At 40.9% G+C, this 24,014-nt stretch overlaps 2 protein-coding genes across 9 annotated transcripts in view; both read left to right on the top strand.

Moving 5' to 3' along the window:
- TMTC4 (transmembrane O-mannosyltransferase targeting cadherins 4) overlaps positions 1-24,014 on the top strand; it is an 89,256-nt gene that overhangs the window by 37,162 nt on the left and 28,080 nt on the right. For 3 of the 6 annotated variants that reach the window (XM_042805841.1, XM_042805845.1, XM_032997129.2), the window contains 9 exons: positions 1,579-1,750; positions 1,835-1,966; positions 7,504-7,583; positions 7,757-7,864; positions 7,985-8,126; positions 8,793-8,907; positions 9,397-9,509; positions 16,090-16,159; positions 16,677-20,297. In XM_042805841.1, the coding sequence (XP_042661775.1) occupies positions 1,579-1,750; positions 1,835-1,966; positions 7,504-7,583; positions 7,757-7,864; positions 7,985-8,126; positions 8,793-8,907; positions 9,397-9,509; positions 16,090-16,159; positions 16,677-16,828 (1,084 nt within the window). In that variant the 3' untranslated portion in view covers positions 16,829-20,297. Of the gene's footprint in view, positions 1-1,578; positions 1,751-1,834; positions 1,967-7,503; positions 7,584-7,756; positions 7,865-7,984; positions 8,127-8,792; positions 8,908-9,396; positions 9,510-16,089; positions 16,160-16,676; positions 20,298-24,014 lie in introns of those variants that run through there. The other 3 variants (XM_042805842.1, XM_042805843.1, XM_042805844.1) reach the window with 3 other exon arrangements.
- The window catches only part of GGACT (gamma-glutamylamine cyclotransferase), a 33,030-nt gene continuing 31,804 nt past the window's right edge, over positions 22,789-24,014 (top strand). Inside the window, exon 1 of one of the 3 annotated variants that reach the window (XM_042805850.1) lies at positions 22,789-22,822. Coding sequence is in view for 1 of the 3 variants with exons in the window: in XM_042805849.1 (XP_042661783.1) it covers positions 23,046-23,064 (19 nt within the window). In the remaining 2 variants the exon portion in view is untranslated. Of the gene's footprint in view, positions 22,823-22,910; positions 23,065-24,014 lie in introns of those variants that run through there. The other 2 variants (XR_006166764.1, XM_042805849.1) reach the window with 2 other exon arrangements.

The raw sequence follows: 24,014 nt of genomic DNA, 5'->3' as shown, positions 1-24,014 counted from the left end.
TAGCAAATGCAGTTCAAATAAATATTTATAGCTGTCGTTACAGTTTTATCCCAATTTGGGCCCATCACTGTACACTGACTAGTGGGAAACAGAGTTGGAGAAGGAGGTATGGATGGCTGCTTTATTTTTCTCCTGAAAAGGCATTCTGAGATCCTTGACACTGTAGGTGGTGAAAAGTAATATGTGCTTGGAGCAGAGTAGGAAATGATGTATGTTGTTGTCTCTGCTTCTTACAAGTCATCATCTCCTTTAATCTTCTAATAATGAAAGAGAAAGGAGATGTGCCTTGAGAGGAGATAGAAATGCTGGCCATGGCCATACAATTAAAAAGTAAAATGCTGACCAATAGTATCTACTGAGTGAACAACTTCTACTTTATCCAAAGAAACTAAAAAATTTATTGAAAACTGTTCTGTCTCACTGAGGGCTTCTGTTTGACTCTTCAGGTTCTGTTCCCATAGATTTTATGTATAATTTCTTAGTTCTTTAAAATTTTTCAGCAGCTCCATCACAGCAAGGTCATTCTTTTTTCTTTTGTTCAGAGTGCTGAATATTTTCTCTTTCTTTTCTGTGGTATTCTGTAATTTCATCTCTTCCCTCTCGTCCCCTCAAATGTTAACATCCCACCTGCCTTCCTTTCTGTTGTTCCATACTCACTTGCACAGATAAAGTCATTTTGGGGAGAGGCAGAATTCTTGCTACAAGTGACATCATACTTTCTAATAAAAACACACTGACTAAGCCTATATTGCTGCACAGATTTTTAGTAAAGACAAAAACTATAGTGAAGGCCTAGGACTCTTGGGGATGAGAAGAGAGTAAGAGGACACATCTACATTACAGTATAGAGATTTATTTGTAATAAATTAGAGAACACTACCGTGCCTATGGCCTTTATAACAAACACATGACAGAGACCTGGAGTTCTTATTCCCTTATGTCAGCTCTGTAAAAGTGAGATACGTAGTCTCAGTTGCCTAAGCTCTGTATAGTCCATAAACAGTTACTTGATGAAGATTACCCGTCCTCACATAGATACCTAAAACAAGGAAGACAAACTGCCCTTGAGAAGTTCCTCTCTCTGCTGTCTGTAGAAAGAGCATACATTACTAACTTTGAAGTGGTTAACCACAGTGGATTCTACTACTGATGCATTTGTTAGGAAAGAAAACACTCTCTCAGTAGCAAGTGTACCCAAGTTTCTTCTTTAACAGTGACCTGTATTTTTCCCCTGTTACTGTCTCACTAGTAGGTACCTAGACAGGTAGCTTTTACCATTACTTTTCCTGCCTGTGTATTTTGAATAGGAATTATGTAATTAATCTGTAATGGGGCTATTTTCTGGCCTGGAAGCATGAACATTGGTTTTCTGGAAATTATAGCTAGGATTTTAAAAGTATCTGATGGAATGAAGTGTCAAAACTTCACTGAAATTTAATCTGATTTTGTTAGTAGCTCTTTTGAATGGCCTGTTCCATACGCACATACTTCTACAGTGTTTAAAGTTCATATGTTAAGAGGAAAAGGTACTTCTGTTAAGATTTGTCATTAATTTGAGAACCTGTTTCTTGTTTGCAGAATCCTTACTCTGGGACTTGGATTTCTTATTATTCCTTTTCTTCCTGCAAGTAATCTGTTCTTCCGAGTAGGATTTGTTATTGCAGAGAGAGTCATCTACCTCCCCAGTATTGGATATTGTATTCTGTTTACATATGGATTTAGTCTCTTGAGTAAGCAAGCCAAGAAAAAGGTACCATCAAAACAATTAGTAAAGTTGATGATGAAGTGCTTCAGCTGAATGGCTTGTTTCTTAACTTGTCTCTCTTTCCTTAAGAAAATTCTTGCTGTGGCAGTACTTGGAATCTTGTTGATAAATGTTATGCGTTGTGCACTCCGCAGCAGTCAGTGGAGGTCAGAAGAACAGCTTTTTAGGAGTGCACTGTCTGTGTGCCCTCTGAATGCAAAAGTAAGTCACTCATGTGGACTTTTATTTTATTTTTTTAAAGTGTTTTGAAATTTGAGATAGAGGAGGCATTGTGCATAGTTAATATATTGTGGTACCATGTTATTGACAGTCTTGCTTGGTGCAAGGATATGACATTGACATGTCAGACACCTAAATTACAGTGGTAGCATAGTCAAAATACCAGACTGAGCAAATTACAATATTGTAATTCAGAACTTGGGGGTGGGAGTGGGTGAGGGGAGGGAGAAGGGGGAATATACTTCAGGAGAGGCATCCAGTCAAATTGGATATACTGCTAATAAAATCTACTAGAACAATTTTTCATATAATTGGAAGTTATTACAACAAAATATCAAAAAGAAGGTAAGTTGTAGCAATGTATTCACCTGAATAATGCCTGTGCTATGTTTTTAGAATCCTTTTTGTGTAGCTTCCAGTGGTATATACAGCCGACACAGCTAAGGGACAAAGCAGCATACTATCAGTGTAATCGCAGGATGTGGGGCTAAAAATCTTCACTCCCACTTCTGCTCTTTTACTCTGGCTGAATGGGCTAGAAGCTTCAAACATGGGCCCCAAGGAAAACTGCAGTATTCCCCACAGGGCTTAGTGAGGGAACAAGTAAGTGGGTCGGGCTGGATAGGATGTTTCACCGAGTCCTGCGGTAGCTAAGAGCGTGACCTGTTGGAGCATACCACAGATCCCTGACGTTGTCTGTACTTCAGCAGAGACTCTCTTTGAAGAGCCAAAGAATAGGAATGCACAGCTTGTCAATAAAAATACATTGATGTCTTAAAATACTAGGTTTCTGTAATCTAGAGCGGTATCTTGACAACACAGGTCAAGACCCCGAGTTTAAAAAGGAACTTGTCCATGGTCAACTTTGCAAAGAGAATGAGAAACTTAGCATCTGCTGGAATACAAATACGCAGCAGTGAGCTGTAAAAAACATTTATGGGCAATATTTACAACATGGTGGTGTCTTTCAATAATCTCAGATTTTAATACATAGAAAAAGAGCTGTTGTATTTTATTGCGTGGCAGTGGTAGGCAACCATCTTCTTTTTAATGGTGACCTCAGTATATCTTGTCTCCTGGATGACAAGCACATACTATAAATGGAGCAAATGCAATCTGGTTCTTTGTGTGCAACTCCATCCATCTGCCATGGTAAGAGTGCTTTAGACAGATCCGCACTCTTCGCCTGTGCTCCAAGCTCCTTGGACCCAAGCCACGTCTGGCTGGGAGGCTGTGTAGCTGTGTTCACACAGTGCTGTGCTTGAGCCGATAAGCTGTGTGCAAGCTACTGAACTAATGCAGCTGGTTCAAAGCCAATGAGCGTACAGGGAAAATGAGCTTGTGTTTGTCAACATTGGGCTGTGTAGACATGCCCGAGCTGTATTGCTGCTAGTGACAGCTTGCACAAATGGAAAGTGTGGTGATGTGAACAGGGAGGGTTTTGTAGGCTCACATTTTTTTTTGCTGAAGGAGTAACTTGGAAGTCACAGTAGTAGGGAACTTTTCTAGGCAACAGCATTAGAGTCCGTGTGTGACAGCCAGTCTCTGGGGTTTTTTTTTCTTTATGGACTCGGCTATATTTATTCAATTTTGACAAAGGTAAATGTAAAAATTGGAACTAGGTTCTGTTCTGATCTGTTGTTGTCTTGAAATTGCAGACTTCCTCTAAAAATGACTCCACAGGACTTTCTTTCAGTGGCCCATTTATTTCAGTGGGAGACTGATGCAGACCAGAAGATGGAAGGCAAATAACAGCTTTTTCTTGTTGTTCTTGGAGCATCTTTAATATGTGTAATGTGGTCACACTTTACTTCCCTGATGTAGCAGGGTCCTAGAATCTCCAGGTGTCTTCCAACTAGCAACAAAAGCTGTAGCTCCTTGTTCATGTTTTGTGCTACAGCTCTTTTCAATTCCAAATTGTCTGTATGTGAGCAGTGTACAGTGAACTTACCTTAATTCTAAGTAACAAGTAGCTACAGCAGTGCCTCCTCTAATTTCAGGACTCATCTTCTTTAAACATCTCTCTAGACAGAGGTGTGGAAACTGCAGTAAATCAGATTATCTGGCATAGTAGTGAATCTACCCCCTTGAGTGATGAATGCATCTGGCTCAAGAGGATGAAATTTAGGATCAACTTTGATAAATGTTGCTCAGCGATTTTAAAATTTATTTAAAATATTATTAAGATTATCAGGTACCATAATGAAGTTACAAAGATTTTGACTTTAAAAAAAAAGTTCACAGTACAGATTTTTAAATGTTTTAAATATTTTAAAATTTATTTTAAATGTTAATTATTTACAATATTTAAATATTTTAAATATACGTGTTATATATTATATAGTTTGTTTTGTTCTTTTTTTATTTTATTTTTTTTTTTTTTTATAAAGAGAGAGAAAGAAGCATGTTACAGATCTGGGTTAATCATGTCCAGGAATACGTCATGCATTTGAACTTGCATGGTCCTCCACTTAAGTTGATTTCAAAGTTTGTTATACTGAAACAGTATACATTTTTAATACATTTGACAGTATTTTTCTTAGCTGAACAGAAGGTGTCTGTAAGTTGATTCTATTTGCTCTTACCACCTTTTTTCATACCGCATGGATTGACTTAATTCCTGGAGCTCAGTGGTGATATACACTAGTGTGAGTTAGAACCAAGTCTGTGTTGTTTTTGCTAAAGCAAATTTTGTGAACAGTTGTAGAGACTGTTTTCTCCTGATATGTTGATTATATGTTGCAGGTATTTTATAAATTTCAAATATTTAGAGCTACTGGCTTAAAAGACTCACAGGATCCAGTTTGGCATCTTTTCACTTGATGTCATCATGTTCCAGGTTTATCCTGGAGTGCTTTGTTGAAGTACTGGAATATCTAATTACAGGCTATGATAAAAGCATAACTACTGTTTCACCATATCAGACTACTGGCTTGGATTTGTTTCCTAACCTTCAGACATCTACATCTGAGCGAGTCAGCCAGGCTCTCTTCATAACTGGGTGCTGTGGTTTAACCCCAGGCAGCACCTAAGCACTACACAGCCACTTGCTCACTCCTCTCCCCTCCAAGTGGGATGGGAAGGAGAGTTGAAAAAAAAAGTAAAACTTGTGGTTTGCAATAAGATCAGTTTAATAACATAAAATATAAGTATAGAATCAAATTTATATTACAATAATAGTAGTAATGATAAAATATAATAATTGTAGTGAAAAGGAATATAACGAAAAGAAAGAAATAAAACCCAAGAAAAGACAAGTGATGCAAAATGCAGTTGCTCACCACCCGCTGACCGATGCCCGAGCAGCGATCTGCCCCCTCAGCGAACTCCCCCCAGTTTATATACTGAGCATGACATTCTATGGTATGGAATATCCCTTTGCGGCACAGGTACCATTTTGGATGTCAGTTTTTTTGTATAGAAGCACATTCATGCAGAAGAACCTTTAGACAACATTAGCTGCACAAACAAAATGTGAAGATCAGAAAGGCTTTGTTTTATTATTATTTAGAAAACAGAATTTTAGTAGTAGAGGAAAGAGAAGCTTTGAAGAAAGAATCTGGCATTGAACAGAAGCATCTGCATGTTTTTGTAGAAATTCTGACATCTGTGCTTTGCTTCCATCCTTCTCAGCAAATGTTCATATTTGCTGAAAAGGTGATTATAAGCAGCTAGGAAGAGAGAATAGAATAGCTGATAATAGTAGTGCTCCAACTGAGGGGGTGTACCTCCTAGAAGATGGTACTACATTTCAGTTTCTTCCTACGCTGCTTTGAGGAAAAAAAAAAAAAAAATCGGTTTGACAGTAATTTTGTTTTTGTTCAGGAAAATATAATTTTTTTCTCTCTTCCTCATTTAAATGTATGTGCACATTTAAGCACTTGAATAACAGTTCAAGCACTACGCGTGTCTAACATAGAAGAATATACAGTGCTTTTGCTTTTTTATACTGGCTTCTTAGGCTGATTGAGCTATTGTGAACAGACAAACACAGAGAGACAATTCTTTGGCTAGGCTGTGGTGCCACGGTTATGTTATCTTTAAACAACGCATGCCTGTTGAGATCAGGTATTTTTACCTAATTGCCCTGATTTCAGAGAATACTGTGGTGTTATGCATCCCTGAGAAATGCTCCTTTTAGACCTATTACTGTAAAGTAATTACCTCTTAAAGACTGATAAAGGAGCATGTGGGCATAATGTAATATGTCATTTCCAGTTAATATCTGTCTTTAATCATTTAATAATGAAATGCTATGTCTGTTCTTAAATGTTTAATCGGAAAAGGAAAATCCTCCCTCCCAGGTTGGCATGCACAATATCTGTCAAAGGCAGAAGAACCACATCTCGGGAGATGAAATTTAAAACATCACTCTGGCCCCTCATTTTTCAAGGCCACATTCTTCCCTCCCCTTGATATATAGAAAGTACTTGGGTCCCCACGTTGTGCAGGTAGGGGTCACAGGAGAGGTCAGGGAGAGTTACAGCCTCATACGTAGCAGGGGGCAGATAGTTATTGCGTGCCTGGTTTGGGGGAGTAGAGCCAGGGGCTGATCGTGGCATCTCTCTGTCATGGCCAGTGAAGGGAGAGCCGTGGCTGTATGGAAAAACTCACCTGCATCTCTCAAATGACAGTGTGTGCCTAGAAACCCTTTGCTGACTTAGGAGCAGGATGTTACTGCGTATTATAATCCACTGTGGAGCTGGTTTTGTTATTGGGTATTTATGGTAGGCTGAGGAGTTCTTCTGGTATGTTTGGTTTAGTTTTTCTTCCCTTCTATGTCACCACGGTTTTAAGATGAACTAAAATTGAAATTTCACTCGAAGGGAAATGAGGAAACCTACACATAATGAGGAGCAATTCATTTTCAGGGATATTGTATAGAAACATTGTTTCACACAGAAGCCCTATCTGAGGACAGAAAGAAATGCACCATCTAAAATGCTAATAGTTTATTTAAATAGTTTTGCTATCAGTTTTAATAGACTATAGTACATATTTTTAGTTCAGTTCACAAAATGTACATAAATGTCTGTGCATGTTTGTTTCTGAAATAAGGAGCTTAGTTTTTCTGTTAATGTTGAGTTTCTTCTAGTTTATGCTATAGTGAAAGCAAAGTTTAATCAACACATTGCTGTGGTGTTTCTTCTGCTGTGGTGGATTTGATTTGAGTCAGACTTTCTCTTACCTCTGACAAATTAATGAAATGAAGAGCAGGAGGTGTCCATGTAAAAAGTCTTGTGGAAAGTGGGGTGACCTCATTTATAAAATCAGGAAGTGAATAATCTTTCTTAAATAGCTGGAACAGGTAAGATGATTTGTTAATTTATTCCTCAGATTTTGTCTTAGTGTCTTCATTGAATATATTGTCCAGTCTTAAGTATCCACCTACCACAAAAACCAACAGTGGATGACACAAGTGCTGACTGTTTCTATTTGGAGTAAGAATTCTTAGCAACTTGTCTCCACAAAATACCTGACTATATAGCATCTGGTAGAATGTTCATCTGTGTTTTCAGGTGCACTACAATGTTGGCAAAAACCTGGCTGACAAAGGAAATCAAAGTGCTGCAATCAAATACTACAGAGAAGCTGTAAGGTATTAGGAATTTTACTGCTTTAATGAACTACCCTAAAATTGCTTTTGTGTTTAACATGAAGAAAATGCTTAGGTATTCATTTTCATGATCTGCAGCATTGCAGAGCTAGCAATTTGCATATAGTAATACATGTCACATACATAATAATCATCTCTTAAATTTTAAATTTTAGATTGAATCCTAAATACGTACATGCCATGAACAACCTTGGAAATATTCTGAAAGAAAGAAATGAGCTCCAAGAAGCAGAAGAGTTGCTGTCCTTAGCTGTACAAATACAGTATGTTTAGAACAATGCTAAGCAGTGTTTTGCACCAACTGAGCAGAAATAATACAATAGGATCTTGTATTCCAAATGCTCAATTGTGTTCTCTCTTGGCTTTTTTCCAAATTTGCCCAGACCTGATTTTGCTGCCGCATGGATGAATCTAGGAATAGTACAGAACAGTTTAAGAAGGTTTGAAGAGGCAGAACAAAGCTACTGGACTGCAATTAAACACAGGAAAAAATATCCAGATTGTTACTACAATTTAGGGCGGTTGGTAAGTGCTTTTGAATAAATGATAGCTATGACAGGAATCTCTCTGCGTGTGTGTGTGTGTGTGTATAACTCTAATGTACTGTTAAATGCTGATAGTTATTCCAGTTTGCTTGATTTGTAGTTCAGGGTGATTTCATATTTTTGGTAGCTTTTCCTATTGCTTTCCCATTATACTTCCATCCGTACAACCTTTAGTCATCCTACTTTTTCATACAGAGGTATGAACAAAAATATAGATTATGATCTTTTGTTCAAAATATATTTTTAATCATTTCCCAATATTAGACTCTTTTGCAGTCATTAGTATATTGTTAGGTAGAAAGCTATGTCCAAAAAATTCCATTTACATTCTTGGAAATAATTATATTAAATATTTTCTTATTCTATTGTGTAGATTTCTAAATTGTGTGCAGGTTTTCCTCCCTATCCTTTTGATACATGCATATTTGAAAACAAGCCTGGCTCCCAGAGAAAGGCAGGGTAAAGCTAATATATATCACTGTCTTCCATACTACCATAGTATTCTTTTTACATTTCTTATTTTTGTCTATAAAAACAAGTTCTACTAGAATGGGATGAGACATTAACAATTCGTCAGTGTCTTTAGTGCATGATAGGAAAGTAAAGCAAATCAGAGTGAAATTTCTGGGTTTGTTTTTCTTTTTAGTATGCGGATTTGAATCGCCATATAGATGCATTGAATGCATGGAGGAATGCTACAGTTCTGAAACCAGAGCATAGTTTGGCTTGGAACAATATGATTATATTGCTTGATAACACAGGTACAAGCCTATTTGAATCTTCTAATGAATAATTCAGCGTCTAGCAAAACTTAAAGCTTTTCCTGTATTTATCTAAGAGGAGTTCTGCCTCTTCTTTGGCTACCCAGCCACTCTCTATAAATGTAAGAATACCTTCTGACTCAATGGTTTTAAAGCATCACTTAAAATCCAGCCCATAAATCTAATTTCTGATCCTTATTTGAAATGCCATCATTGTGCAAGCATGTTTGTATTATAAGCCAAACTTCAGAACTTTTGAATCTGTGCTTTGTTGTTCTTCTGAAGATGTCATCTGTTGGAAACAAAATGGAGGTTTTCTACTGTCTTATTCTGCAAGATTTTACATTTGTGTGTGTGTGTGATATGTGGTTTTCTGTAAAAATGCATGTCATCAGCTATCTGTACAATATGCATGCTCGCAGCATGAAAAGTAACTAATAAGGCCGTGTTAAAAGAAGCCTTCTCTTTTTCCGCTACATGGGTTCCCAGGCAATCTAGCTCAAGCAGAAGCAGTTGGAAGAGAGGCCCTGGAATTAATACCTAATGATCATTCCCTTATGTTTTCATTGGCAAATGTACTGGGGAAATCACAAAAATATAAGGTAGGTAACTAAAGCTTTCTGAGCGTTGGGGTTTGGGCTTTGTTGTTTTTTTTTTTTTTTTTTCCTGTTTAAACTCTGTGTAAGTTTTTTGTAGAAACTGTTTAAGGACTTTGTCATTGTGGACTTTGACTTAGATAATCAGGTTTCAACGCCCATTTCTGTCACAGTATTGCTGTGTGATTCTGGCCTAAGTTCACCCCACCTTATTTTAGATGCCCGGGTTACAAATGTTGCTGCCCTGAACTGTCAGTGGTCAGTGGAGAGAAATAGGCTTTTAAGCACACTAGAGGGCAGTTAGGGTCTTGTATTGCTTCACTGCTGAGAGAGAGAGCCTGCTCTGATTTAGAGGCCTTGGTTCAAGAACTAGTCCGTGTGCTTTTGGTATGTAAAGGAAGCAAGGCTTACCATTACTCAATGTGAATTTTAGCCCCTTTGCCTCAGACACTATCTGAAATAGAGATACACAGATTTGCTAATGCCAGATTGAGGATGGGATACCTGGGTAATCCCAGAATATTATGAGAAACAGTCCATACACCGAGCAGTATACTGAACTTTCTCTTGGATGCAGTGGACTAGCCTGTGATGGTACCTCAGCATTAGATACTTATATTTACAAGTAGTAAATGTAATGGAACGGATAAGAATGAGTTATTTTCCAAAAGGAACTGTATGAGCTGACAGAGAATAAATCATACACAGTTAATATATTTAGTTGTTTTAATTGACTCCATAGTCACTGATTTATGTGTATGATAGAGACAAATTAATAATCAAGGAAGTTTTTGGTTTTCCTCAGAAAAATGTCATTTACTGAACTTGGTTTTGGGGGGTGTTGATGGCTTTTTGATAGGGATAATGTTAGCAGCACTGAAGGAACATACTCAGTATATGCAAAGAAAGAAGATTTTATCATGTGAAGCTTCTCAGAATAGATAAATTTTTCCACCAATTACTGTGTCCACTTAAATTTCTACAGTCCTGTTCAGCTGTGGAGTCATGACCTTTCCACATGTGAAGCCAAGGCCCAGCACTTGCTTTTCTTTGTGTTAGTGATGCTGTTGGACACCTTGTTACTGTTTCTGTAGACTGCCTGGGTTTTTTTCTGTACACTCTTTCTTTTCTCTCTCCACCTGAAACTGTTATAAAATACGTATTTTAGGTTACTTTAACAAAGTTCCAGAAGGACATAAATTAATATCCAGAATGTATAAGGGATGAGATTATGGAGGAGGTAATTGCTAGGATTATTTTGGTGAGTCATGACTGTGAAAGAATAGAGGATTTTAGAGTTACTCATCAAAAAGAGTATGCAATGTGACAGAATAAAGAGCATTTATAATGAAATAAGTAGAAAAAATAAATTGAAAACAAGCTGGAAAACCTCTCCAGGTATAGGAGAAACAACTCTGTCTTAGTGTATTTAAAAAATAAAAAAGGAGATAGTGATTTTGATTGCTATCTCTGAAAGGTCATTATGCTGCAGGGGAATGTGTTGGAGATAAAGTAGAAATGATAGTAGGGGAAAATGAAGCTTTCAAGTCAGCATCCTGAATAAAGCAAAAGGAGCAGAGCCCAGGAAAGAAAGCAGGGAGTGAGTGTTTTAATAGTTCAATATGGCATAGTAGATTTGCATAGAGCAAAAACCTTAACTAGTCACTTGAAACTGATGGGGTTTAACAGGGAGAGCAGATTAAGGGAATTGGAAAGGGGACTCACTTAGAAAAGGGTATCATCTCAGCAGCTGGATTTTGCATTGCCTGGAAAGAGGAGATACAGAGGTTTTTAAGTGGGAGAATACTAAATGACAATACAAAGCATGAAAAAATCAGATTTCTTGTCCTCCCCCTCACCACGTAAAAACAGAGAAGTGGGAGCCCGTATAGTGGATGGATATTGTCAAGGTGATGGAGGTAATTTTCGGAGGACTGCCTGGCTGTGTCTGATGTGTTGTATAACCTCAGGCATTTCATTTATTAGGTTACTTGTTATGTGTCTGTATAAAAGTTGTTACTGTATTATCTCTGTTGCCGTAAAGTACGATTTGTCCTGGGTTTTTTTCTTATCTCTTATTTTAAAAGACATCGAGTCAAAAAGGTTTTATTATGTTATGAGAGATTCCCTTCCAGTAAACACACAATATTCTCCTTTAGTATCAAATGAACTTTGATTTTCAACAGAAGATGGTTTTCCTAAGTGCCCAAAAAAACCCCAACCCTTTATGATTTCTGTTTGTATCTACTCAGGAATGATTTATTGTTCCAGAAACAAAAGCACGTTAAGGATGAGCTGTTTTGGTGGTTTTGTTTTGGTTTTTAATTAACATCTGTTATACCAAGTTAGAGTTCTCCTTTAAATGCTTGTTCTTGTCATAATGGATGAGAACCAAACTGTCTTTACTTCTTTGAAAATATGTATGCTGTATTTTTGTTAAGTATACATCTATGCTTTTTTCTGTAAAAAGTACAATAAATTGAAACCATTCAGCATTTTTATTATTTGAAATAAAGCCAGACTACAATTTTGTACTGTGGCCTTGGCAGCAGATGGAATGCAGTGTGCTTACCCAAAGCCTTTGCTATATGCAGTGTGCAAGATTCTTGGCAACACTTAAAGATTTGGCAAGATACAGCAATTTGAAGTATCACCAATGTACTGGAATGTATATTTCCTTCATATATCTACAGTAATATGAATATGATGCACCTTAAGTAGCCTTTAATCAGCCAGTATGCTTCTACTAGCTGCTGAGCAAAGTAGTGGTGATAAAAATGTTTTCAGCATGTAGCTGAAGATGTATGGTAATGGCAGACAACTCCGAGAATCTATTTCATTAAATTTTCTGGGAACACATTGCACATGTTGTCCCATCGTGCTTCATCAGTGAAAGGATGAGTCCATACATTAGGTACTTCTCCTTTGTGCCTAAATAAGACTGAATTAACTGGGTAGCACATCTTTCACTTTGGTTGCTGTGAACCTGCCCAGTGAAGAAAGCAAAAATATACTTATTAGACCAAAATACTAAAATTTACAGTGGAAAAAAAATACAATTTTGTGGGATTTCTGATTACTACATGCTTTCAAGTGCCAATTCATTGTTGATTTTTAGGCTTGGAAGGTTGTATGAAAATAGGAGGTTATCTTGCCACACCACTAGACTTGCCAAATGTTTGGGTCTCAGTATGTTTCTCGGGTGACTGAGTTAAAATCATAGAATAATTTTGACAGGAAAGGACATCCAGAGGTCATCTAGTCCAACCCCTGACCCAAACCAGGGCCATCTCCAGTTAAATCTTGAACACCTTTATGGATGGAGATTCTAAAACCTCTGTGGAGAGCATCTTCCAGTGCTTGACCACCCTTCTGGTAAAAAAAAAAAAAAAGTTTCCTTTTATCTAATTGGAATTTCCCGTATGCCAGCTTGCACCCATTGTGTCTCTTCCCATCCCATAGACTTGTGAGAAGAGTCTGCCTCCATATTCTCTGTATCATCTGATCAGGAAGTTGTAAATGGCAATAAGGTCTGCCCTTCATCTTCTCTTATGAAGGCTGAAGAGATCCAGTTCTTTCAGCTGCTCCTTGCATGTCTTGTGCTCCAGCCCCTAACTATCTTAGTGGCTCTCTGCTGGACTCACTAAAGTAGGTCCATGTCTTTCTTGTAATGGAGAGCCACAACCTGAACACATACTCCAGATGTGGTCTCACAGGTGCTAATAGAGGAGAAGAATTACTTCCCTGGACCTGTTCGCTGTACTTCTGCTTAATAGAGCCCAGGATGTGGTTGGTCATCTTTGCTGTGAGGGTATGCTGGTGGCTTTTGTTCAATTTGCTGTCTACCAGGCTCACCAGATCCATTTCTGTAGAGCCGTTTCCTAGACAGTTGCCTCTCAGCCTGTGCTTTTGCATCGGGTTATCCCATTCCAGATGCAGGACTTTGCATTTACTCTTGTTGAACTTCATGAGATATCTGCAGTCCAGTCTGATTCAACATCTTCATTATTGATCTGGATGATGGGGCAGAGTGCACCCTCAGCGAGTTTGCAGATGACACCAAACTGAGAGGAATGGCTGATATGCCAGAGGGTCATGCTGCCACCCAGAGGGACCTCGACAGGCTGGAGAAATGGGCTGGTAGGAACCTCATCAAGTTCAACAAGGAGAACTGGAAAATTCTGCATCTGGAGAGGAGCAAGCCCAGGCACAGTACACGCTGGGGGTCACCCAGCTGCAAAGCAGCTTGGCAGAAAAGCACCTGAGGGTCCTGGTGGACACCGGGTTGAACATGAGCCAGCAATGTGTCCTTGGGGCAAAGACAACTAATGATATCCTGGGCTGCATTAGGGGCACTGCCAGCAGGTTGAAGGAGGTGATCCTTCCTCTCTACTGGTGAGGCCACCCCTGGAGTTCTGTGTCCAGTTCCCAGAGAGCTGTGGACATACTGGAGAGAGTCCACTGAAAGGCTGCAAACGTGATGAAGGGACTGGAGCATCTTTCCTGTGGCGAAAGGTTGAGCCTGGAGAAGTCTCGGAGGGAGGCTCTTCGTGTATATAAATACCTGAAAGGCGCATGCAAAGAGGATGGAGTCAGGTTCTTTTCAGTGGTGCCGAGTGACACGACAAGCAGCAGTGGGCTCAAACCAAAACAAAGGATGTTCCCTCTGAACATCAGGAAATGTTTTTTTATTGTGACTGTGACCAAACACTAGCACAGGTTGCCCAGAGAAGTTATGGAGTCTCCGTGCTTGGACTTGCCTCCTGAACAGCTGGCCCAGTTTGAGCAGGTAGGTTGGACCAGATGACCTCCAGGGGTCCATTCCAACCTCAACCGTTCTGTGATTCCTGCTAGTCCATTTCTCTGTCCTGTCCAGGTCCCTCTGAATAGCAGCTCTCCCCTCCAGTGTCCCCTCCCTCCCCTTAGGTGCTCTCCGTAAAGTTTTGAAAGTGCGTTCAGTCCCATCATCCAAAACATTAATAAAGACACTAAATAGTGTGGGTTTCAAAGAGACCAATGCATCCAGGAACTTTAATAGTCTGGGTATGAGAATGCTGTAGCTCCTGCTTATGCCAGGGAAAAGCAGTAATAAAACTTGCACTGTGCAGTCATATACTCCCTAAATTTCCAGACATCTGGTTCCCTTGTTCACTCCTATCCAAGTATACCTTCTTCTGAAACAGGATGTCCTGCAAAAAGGATTTGTCAAGAACCCTAGGGTTTGTAATTTCCTTGGCCTGAGAAGATGAAGGCACTTTCTGCGTCAGTCTCTCTTGGCTTGAGAGTGGCAGCCTCAGCTGTGCTCAGCAATGCTTTGAAAGGAGCATGTAGTTTGGCTTTGAATTTGGACATACTGGGAAGCTCTTAAGTCACTCAAAGTTGAGTGACTCAATCTTGACATCAGAAATTTCTTGTCCCCTGAGGGACCCTTACAGAGACTTATTTCATGCTTCACATGAGAAGATGGTGGAATCAAAAATCTGGCTGGCAGGTTTTCATTTTCAGTAGAGCCTGTGTTGTGTTTTGTGGATCTAAGTAATAAAAGCTTAGCACAAAGGAAAAGCCTTTTCCCCAGGTTATTGTTCTCACATACCTCAGACAGCAAGTATGTGCATTCAGACGGAAGCCTACCACATTGAGGTAATTTTATCTTCAGGTCATTTGCGTTGAAACTGAATGGGCAACCTTCCCTAAAACATGTCACAGCATAGACATCTATGTAAAATTCGCTCTCTAAAATACTTAAACATGCATGCAAGCAAGTAAATATGCTCCCTTTGGATTGGGGAGAATGTATATTTTTTAACTTCTGGAGGAAATGTGCTCTGGAACAAACGTACATGTATTAGGAGCTAGTTTGGAAGAATAAAAAAGTTTGAATTAGAGAATAAATTTAGCAGTAAATTGTTCACTGAATATTTGGTGAGAGAGCTCAGGTTTTCTAAGTAGTACTCTGATATGAACAGTCCTAAGAGTAACAAGGCAAGTGGGAATACGGGAAAGGTAACTTGTGAGAAAATGTGAGGAATATTTCAGTCGGCTTGATTTTTTTAAATAACAGGCACTCAGCTACTCTTCATGGAGAACCATGTTGAAACATCTGTTTGAAAGGGCTTTATTGGAATGCCCCCATTTCAAACGCCAAAAAGTATTTTAAAGGGAAAGGTGTCTAAAAGCAGTTTGCTCAGATACTGAATTACATTATCCTTAACTTGACTGAATAAGTTGAGAAAACTTCCGTAGGTAATGTTTGAAAACATTGTAACGATGGAAAAAAATAATAAATAAATAATAAAAAAAAGAAACTGCTTTGCAAACTTCACTAGGGCTTAGTAGCTCTCTGCTAAAATAACAGCAGCCTGTGAAAGCATGGCACTTACTTATTTGTAGCATTACTACTGTTTTCTGGAGGCTGTAGCCATGTGAGCTACAGGATCACATAGTCTTAGAATACATATATGATGGTATCATATAGATATGGCATAATTTGGGAGGGTTTTTAATCACAATAGTGTGTAAATTTTGCATTATTTTATATACTACAACAGTAGACTGTCCTGTTGACTTGTTCTTCTCAATTATTCAGGAATCTGAAGCTTTGTTCCTCAAGGCAATTAAAGCAAATCCAAATGCTGCCAGTTATCATGGTAATTTGGGTAAGAGCCTTTCTAACTCTTATCAGCTGTATTGTTTGTTTGCTTCATATTCATTGTGTTTAAAAAGAGAAAGCAATCTTTTGAGCCTTCTTCCTGCTGGGCAGATTTCTATTTTACTTCCTGGAAGAACTGCCAGCCAGAAGAACAGGGCACTAAACCAGAAAAGCTGTCACACGATATGACAGATCAAGAGGGCTGCACAATCCAGCCCAGAGGTAGCTGCACTTCAGTGTCTGCAAATTGGTTCATTTATGCTATGCTTGTAACCCGCAATGAGCTCACCAGATAAGAGGGGCCATTTATGGCTGCAGTGTAATTCATTCCTTCATCATTCCCATGCCAGTTCTGCTCCCAGGCTTTGCTCCTGCATTTGGCAACAGAACAAACAGCTACTGTGCCACCAGCCAGCGAGAGACCCTCACTGGAAACAAATGCTTTAATGTTGTTTTCCAAGTGATTGGCAAGATTGCACGTTATTCAACAATATTGCTAATGAAATTCCTCATTGATGTTCCAGCTGTGCTTTATCATCGCTGGGGAAATCTTGACTTAGCAAAGAAGCACTATGAAGTCTCTCTGAAGCTTGATCCTACGGCACCCGGGACCAAGGAAAACTACAACCTCTTAAGAAGAAAACTGGAGCAATTGCAAAAGAAAGGCGGTGCCTGATGTTTCTTTTCAGGTTGTCCGTGCATGCTGTTTATGATTAATGTTACATGGGTACTTTTCGACCATGTAAAGGATTCAGTCATTATTTCTCAAAAATAATAACACCACCAGCACTGCACACTTGAATGTCCAATTATGCCCTCCTATAGATCCTAACATTTCAGCTTGAGGGATCATTTTATTTTTACTCTTGAACTGCTTTTAAAATCCCTTAGAACGTTTTTATAGGTATATGAAAGCAATGCAGATGGAATTGCATAGCTTTCACTTGTAATCTGATATCTCAATCTGACTTTTTAGTAACAGGATGAATATCAGAAGGCAGTTTTATTTCTGAAAGTGATTCTTTAAAAAGTGCAATTTCCTGTTTAGATCCTGAACTTTTCAAGTATGAAGAGTATCTGCCCACTTCAGTTTTATTACTGCCTTCTACTGCCAGTCAGTCCTGCAGAGCCAGTGGAAGAATGGATTCTCTCTAGCACATCGGTCTAGTCATGTAATTTGGGTTATGCCCTTGTTCTTGTTTGTGGCTCCACCCTGTGAAGTGTCGGATTTGTACAGGAGTAAATGAAGACAAGGATTTGACCATAAAAGTTTGTCAGCCAATGTACTGCTGAGGTATGCTTGAGTGGAGAAAATACTCTTCGATTAAGACAGAAGTTTTAGCAAGCAGCAAAGGGAAAAGAAGTGTGAGGTGACAGTGGAATCAGCTAGCTTCCGTTCTTGCAGGCAGCTCATCTAGCATTGACAGCTTGGGCAACAAGTCCGAATTGCTTTAGCTCCTGTGGCAGGTTAGTGATCTAAATACAGTAGAGCATCTACAGGAGCTAATTCCTGTGTTATCAGGCATTTCAGTGCTTTCTGGTTAAGGACATTACACCTTTCAGCTCCAATATTGTTGGTGAATAAAGAGAGAATTTCTGTGAAAAGGTAACTGGGGGGAGGACCTGACCTTGGCTGTTGATGTATTAACTGGAAGGAACTCAGCTTCACCTTTGTCTCCTGTGGCTCATGTGTTTGCTGAAGAGGTAGTTAAATAAGCATAGCTGTTAATGTATAAACTGATCACATTGATGTGGAATGTTTCAGAGATGTTGTACACTGATACGATCTCACTTTTCAGAACGTGCTATGTTTTAATACACGTTTAAGCTCTGGCTGTCCAGAGTTGTTTGTCTTGTGATAATATTTACATTCCTGCTTCAGGAAGTCAACACATGTCTATTTATCTGTTGGGTTTTTGTTGTGTTTTTTTTGTTGGTTGGTTTTTTGTTTTTTTGGTTTTTTTTTAAGATTGGAATGTTGTTATTGGATGTGAAAACTGAGAAACTTTACCTCTCTTCATATTCCTTTATTCTTTCCAAACATGCCTCCCAGAAAAATTGATCAGTGAAGTATTTGCAGCTTTCCCAATTTTTCCAATGACTATTGTATAGGAGACTGTGTAATGTTCTCCATACACAACTCATCTATGTGAGGAACCATTTAAAGTGTCGGGGGAATGCTGCCATTCGACAGGATATCGCGTGGCCTTGACATCTGACCACCATGTAACCACATCTATGCTATGTTTTGAACCTACAATGGGCTACTTTTACGTCATAAATTTGCTTAGAAATGACAGTTGTTTCAAGAACCAAGTGTGACTACAGAGCACGTTGCAATACTGCAGAGCTACCAAAGCATCCTCTGACACTAGTCTGGGTACTACAAGTAGCGCAGCTACTTTAATGTAATATTCTTGCCAGACTAACTGTAAATCTAGCCAAGAAGGCTGTGGCAGTGTGGTACTGTCCACGGATTTGGCTCTGAATTAATTAATATGCCTACACTAGGTAGTATGTTGCCATACTGATTTTAGCTGAGGTACCAGAGGCATGTATTCATGCTAGTGCAGTGCTCCTCTCCTGCAAATATAGCCTGTTTCTCAGCAGGCCTAATGAGTTCATATAGAGTACTAAGTTGATGCAGCTGTTTCCATTTCTTGTGGTTTCTGGACAGAATTTTCAGAAACTAGTTTCTGAATATATTTGCAGGCTATAAACGTGCTCTTTGGTAAGTAACTGTACTGATCCAGCAGTACCCAGCACCGGTATGGCTAGTCACCTTCTGATAACCAGCATAGTTTAGTCAGTACCAACTTTTGTTTCTGAAACATGCAGAAATGGATACACCCATCAGTACAAGCAGCAGACTTTTAAGGCTTTCCATACGTAGCCTAATATTCATCAGATACAGAGTATACTTAGCTACTTCAGTCATGAGGTATTAAAGAGTTGGGATCTGGCTGGATGAGCTAGTTTATAGCAGAAGATATGTGTTTAATATAATCGGGTCTTTTCTGTATATTTGGAATATGACATACTGAGTTTAAATTATTATTCTCATCATGAAGTTCACATGTGTAGTTTTTCCTGTTGCCTGCCATATCAGCTTTACAGAAATCCACTAGATCAATACTATGTATGGGGTATGAATTCTCTAGGTCATTATAAACCAAAGTCGTTGTAGGAATTCCTTTGTGGAAGTCAGTTTGTCCTACTCAGGAGTCTTAGATGGAGGTGAGATGCCAACAAATTGGATGTTTTGTTGGTATTTGAAAATGGTGTTTACTCTTCAATACAGACAACATAATTTCTTCTTGATTAGTTTCTGGCTACCTGTATATATTTGTGTGAGGGTTTATTTGTTTTATGTGATTTTCAGTGCCAGAGAAATTCAACTGTATGATGGTAATAAGAAGGATACACTTACATCTAAGCGTAATGTGGAGGCAGAATTGGGGTCAAAAGAAGCAACAAACAAAACTGCTTTTTTAATAAAAAATTCCTTAAGACTTTCAAGAATGCTAAATATTTTTTTACTTTATTTTCAGAAGTATTTTGAGAGTGCAAATAATACAGTAAGTTTTATTAAAATGGTTATAATGTTAACCTTTTGCTTGTTTTTTCATACCTGACTCCTGGAATAGTACAGAACATACAACCCGGAAGAGAGAAGGGTGAAGAAAAAGTGGTTTTGTACGTAACTTGTTACAAACATTGTCTGTCTTTCCAGCGTGTTGGATTTTTTCCCCACGTTACCTTTCCACCATTGCTAATTACAGAAGATTAAAGTTTCCTGCTTACCAGCTGGCCTCCTTGATTCTGTAGTGAAATTAAGAAACCTGGATACATTTTTTTCAACAATTGCTCGTTCAAATACGGTTATGAGGAGAGAAATATAGAATGATTCAATGCACAGAATGGAGTTAGAAAAATATTTGCAATGACTGCTATGGATGACAGTCTCTTTTCACCAAAAACTTCCAAGGGAGATCCCTAGTTGTATCTTTCTCTCATGTTTAGAGCAGTTCCATGTACATGAATTTTCCTGTTATTTAATTTCATACTTAGGATTTAAACTTTAGAGATGTGCGTTGTGTGTGTGTTTATAAGCACTCAGAAATAAAAGTCCCAATACTTTCGAATGGTTGGTTAAATATATTGGGCCTATTCATTGGGAATTTGTTTCCTTTGTATTTGAGATACCTGCATCTGAGCTATTCGTCCTAGTTTCTCTGTATAGTCACTGGGGTAAAAACAGGTGATCTGAAACATGATTCATCTCCTAAAGAAAGCATCTTTGGGATGTGAGACATCGTGTACTTGAAGCAGGTATTCCCCTTCACTAACTTCAAAGGGTAACTAAGGTGATCAGCTCATTTATATGAAGAAAATCCCACTGCTGCTTTCAGTTGGTGTAAGCTGGTCCCACACACCTCTAGCATTCTTGTATGTTATCTGCACCGAGAATATTAAAAGACTGGCATGGAAGCAAATTGGCAGGTGCTCGCCTCGAGAGTCAGAGAGTTACAGGAGCTGCATGAGGGAATGGGATGAGACAAATTGAGAGCTTTGGTTTCTGCGGACAGGTAAATTTATATGGCTGGTAGAGCATCTGAATGTCAAATCTCTGCCTCCGGAAACAGAATATTCAGGTCCATTTCTGTCCGTTGTTAGCTTGTCTACAATTAGAATAAATGGTAGCAACTTCTTCTTAAATTGACTTGTGGGTTCCTCCTCTTTGTTTTAAAAGCACTCTAAAGCAACTGTAAATTTGCAAAGGTGAGATTTTTTTTCTTAAACTGAAGTTGCTATTTCAAGCTGTAGCTGTTAGAATGTTAAATGTGATAGCATAGAGCATAGCCCATTTCTGTATGGTGGTTTTTTTTTTACTTTAAATATCTTGCTATTTATTTGCTGGTTCCTGATTGTGTTCCACATTTCATGTGAGCGTAGGTACAGTTACATACCTGTCATTACATGTAGATTCCCCCATGATTCTTGAATTGCCCTTCCGCTGGATAGTGCTTCCTCCCATAGCTTTTGGGGTGTCTCTGTCAAATATGTGTTTATGAGGGCACGTTTAACTGGAAAAGGCTAAAATTTGCTAGAAACGGAAGTGAGGCCAGGGGGGTTGAATTGCTGTGACGTAAACGCCGAGGGAGCCGTCCGTCTGTCACGCACCACCCTAAGCAGCAGGTACCGCTAGTAACGACCACTCCGACTGCGCGCGGGGCTCCGCCGCACCGGGCAGCGGTTGCACGTGGGTGCGGTGTTATAAACGCAGCAAGTGGGAGCCTGTGCTTGGGGGAAAACGGTCCGTATAGCCACTCTGAGGGGGAGGCCGTGCACAGCCGCGTGGGCTGTTGGGCACCCGAGGAGCCATTACCTGCGTGTTAGGGAGCTGCACTGCAGTGTTAGGGCGTGGGTGTTCGGTGTGTGTCAGTGATGATACGTGTCAAGTGGTTCAGGGCTTTTTAAAATAAGTATTTCTGTTAGAGAAATATCCCTGCAGGTATTGAGAAGTGGTCGCTTGTGATTGCTGAGTTGAACTGTTTTTTAATGTAATCATTTAGATTGCCAATGGTACGTTCCAGTTTATTTTCAGCTGAGCAAGTAAATACATTTGTAATGGAGCCGTGTAATAAATCTGCATTTTGCTATCCTTTTGCATAGATTTTGGTGGTGATAATGGTGTTTATTTTTGTGGTTTTTGATTCGGGGTTCTGCTATAAGCTGGGAAGAAAATCTAGTGGGAATGGTGGACTAGTACCATGATATACAGAAAGACATTCTTCCCCTTAGAGTAACAGTTGAAGATCTTGATTCTGCACAAGAGTACTCACGTGGAATGTGTATGCCTTGGAAAAAAATAAAATAAAATAAAATAAAATAAAAAAGCAGCACTTGAGGAAAGTGATGGAATACCTAACTTAGAGGAAAGTGATGGAATACCTAACTTACCAATTTAGCCTCTACAATAATACAGAAAGAAAAAGCAGGAGATAGTGCCTCAGAATTAGAGCAACCTTACCCAGCCTCCGCGCTGGAACAGGATTATTGAATGCTGATTGTGTAAGAAAGGGAACAAATAGGCTGTAAGGGATGCGGCCCGACTTTGGACTGACTAGTCAGGGCGGAGGGACGGGACCCGAAACACCCGGGCCCCCGGCCGGCGCTCCTGCGCCCCAGAGGGAGCCCTGAACTGTCCGGCGTCAAACGGAGCGTGAGGGCGTCTTACTCTCCCTACCCGCGTGTCCATTTTCCTACAGGGATTTATAATAACCAGGGATTTTTAAAAGTTCTCTAAGAGCCGCGTGTGCTGCCTGGGGCTGCGCTGCTCGACGCGCGTTCGTGGCGGCCTCCAGGTGGGCCGGCGCCGGTCGGGGGCCACCCACGGAGCGGGGGGAGGTTTCTGCCCTTGCGGGTGTTTTTGGGGAGCGGCGCTTCCCGGCGAAGCTGCTTGCCCTGCTTGCGTGGGCTGCCGGCCCTGCCCGGGCTCCCGCCCAGCCCGCACCAGCGTTCGGCCCGGCCCGCGGGTGGCGGCGGGTGGGGAGGCCCCGCCCCCGGCCCCGGCCCCGCCCCGCCGCTTACTCCCCAGAGAGGCGCCCCGGGACGGGCAGAAGGAGGCGGCGGCGGGCGGGAGCGGAGGCAGCGGCGGCGCTGGCGAGTGAGTGCGGCGGCGGGAAGGGAGGGGGCGTGCGCTAGGACCCGCGCCGCCGGGGCAGAGAGGGGCGGGGCGGGGCGGCCCGCCCTCGGCGTCACGTGACGCGGCGGCCCCGCGCGGTTCGAGCGGCCGGTTGCCCCCTCCGCGCGTGTCCGTCCGTCCGTCCCCACCCCTCCCTCTCTCTCGTGCTCGGTGACGCCGCCGCCGCGGAGCCTCCTCGCGGTCCATGAGCCGGTTGCGGAGCGGTGGGCGCTGGCGGCGGGGCGGGGCGGGGCGGTGTGTGTGGGGGGGGTGCTCGGTGGAGGCCGCGGGATCAGCTGGGGCCGCTCCGCCGCGGCGGGAGGGAAGGGCCCGCGGGGGGCGGGGGGGGCTGGTGGGGCGGCATCGGCCCGGCCCGGCCCGGCCCCTCGGCGCCGGTTCGTTGCCGCGGGGCGGGAGCGGTTGCGGGAGCAGCGAGCGGCTGGGCGCGCACCGCCGGGCCCGGGCTGCGAGCTGCCCCACGCTGCCCTCCCGTCCCCCCCGCGGGACACGGGGCCGCCGAAGGCTGCGCCGGGAGCGCGGCCTGGTTCGGGGAGAGCTGCCCGTAAGCGCTGAGGCCGAGACGGTGCCGGCGGCGTCCTCCGGGTGCTCGGGTGCTTGGTGTCCTAAAAAAAACAAACCAAAACCAAAAAAAAACAACCAACAAAAAAAAAAAAACCAAAAAACAAAAAACCCAACCCAAACAACAAACACGTGTTTGTTATGTCCCAAATACTCACTTTAGTAACATATCGTTACCTTGTGAGAATTAGCGACGTGGGTTTGAAGGACAAATATCTAAACTAGAGGGAGAGCAGACAGAAAATAGGTATTACAAATGTGGAGAAGCTGTGACAGCTGATGCCTATATCCTTACGAGGTAACACTTAAGAGCATTTACCTTTTGCATGCGTTGCTTGGACCAGGTTGCATTGTTTTATCCTCCTAAGGATTTCATTTCACTATATTTCCTTTTTGCTTTTTCTGTATGCTTTTCCATTTTAAAGCTAAGCCTTTTGCTTCTGAGTTAACACAGACACAGCTAAATGAACCTTAACTCCAGACAATTAACTTCCTCATTTTTTGCTTCAGGGCTTTTTAATTTGCTACTCCTGTGACTTTTGCCATGCTTTGAAACTATCAAGGTAGCAACTTAGATAGAGCTTAACGTACAGAG

The sequence above is a fragment of the Tyto alba genome, unplaced genomic scaffold (genome assembly GCF_018691265.1).
Source record: "Tyto alba isolate M040663 unplaced genomic scaffold, T.alba_DEE_v4.0 Super-Scaffold_45, whole genome shotgun sequence".
Taxonomy (NCBI): domain Eukaryota; kingdom Metazoa; phylum Chordata; class Aves; order Strigiformes; family Tytonidae; genus Tyto; species Tyto alba.
This window is presented reverse-complemented; position numbering and strand designations above follow the sequence as displayed.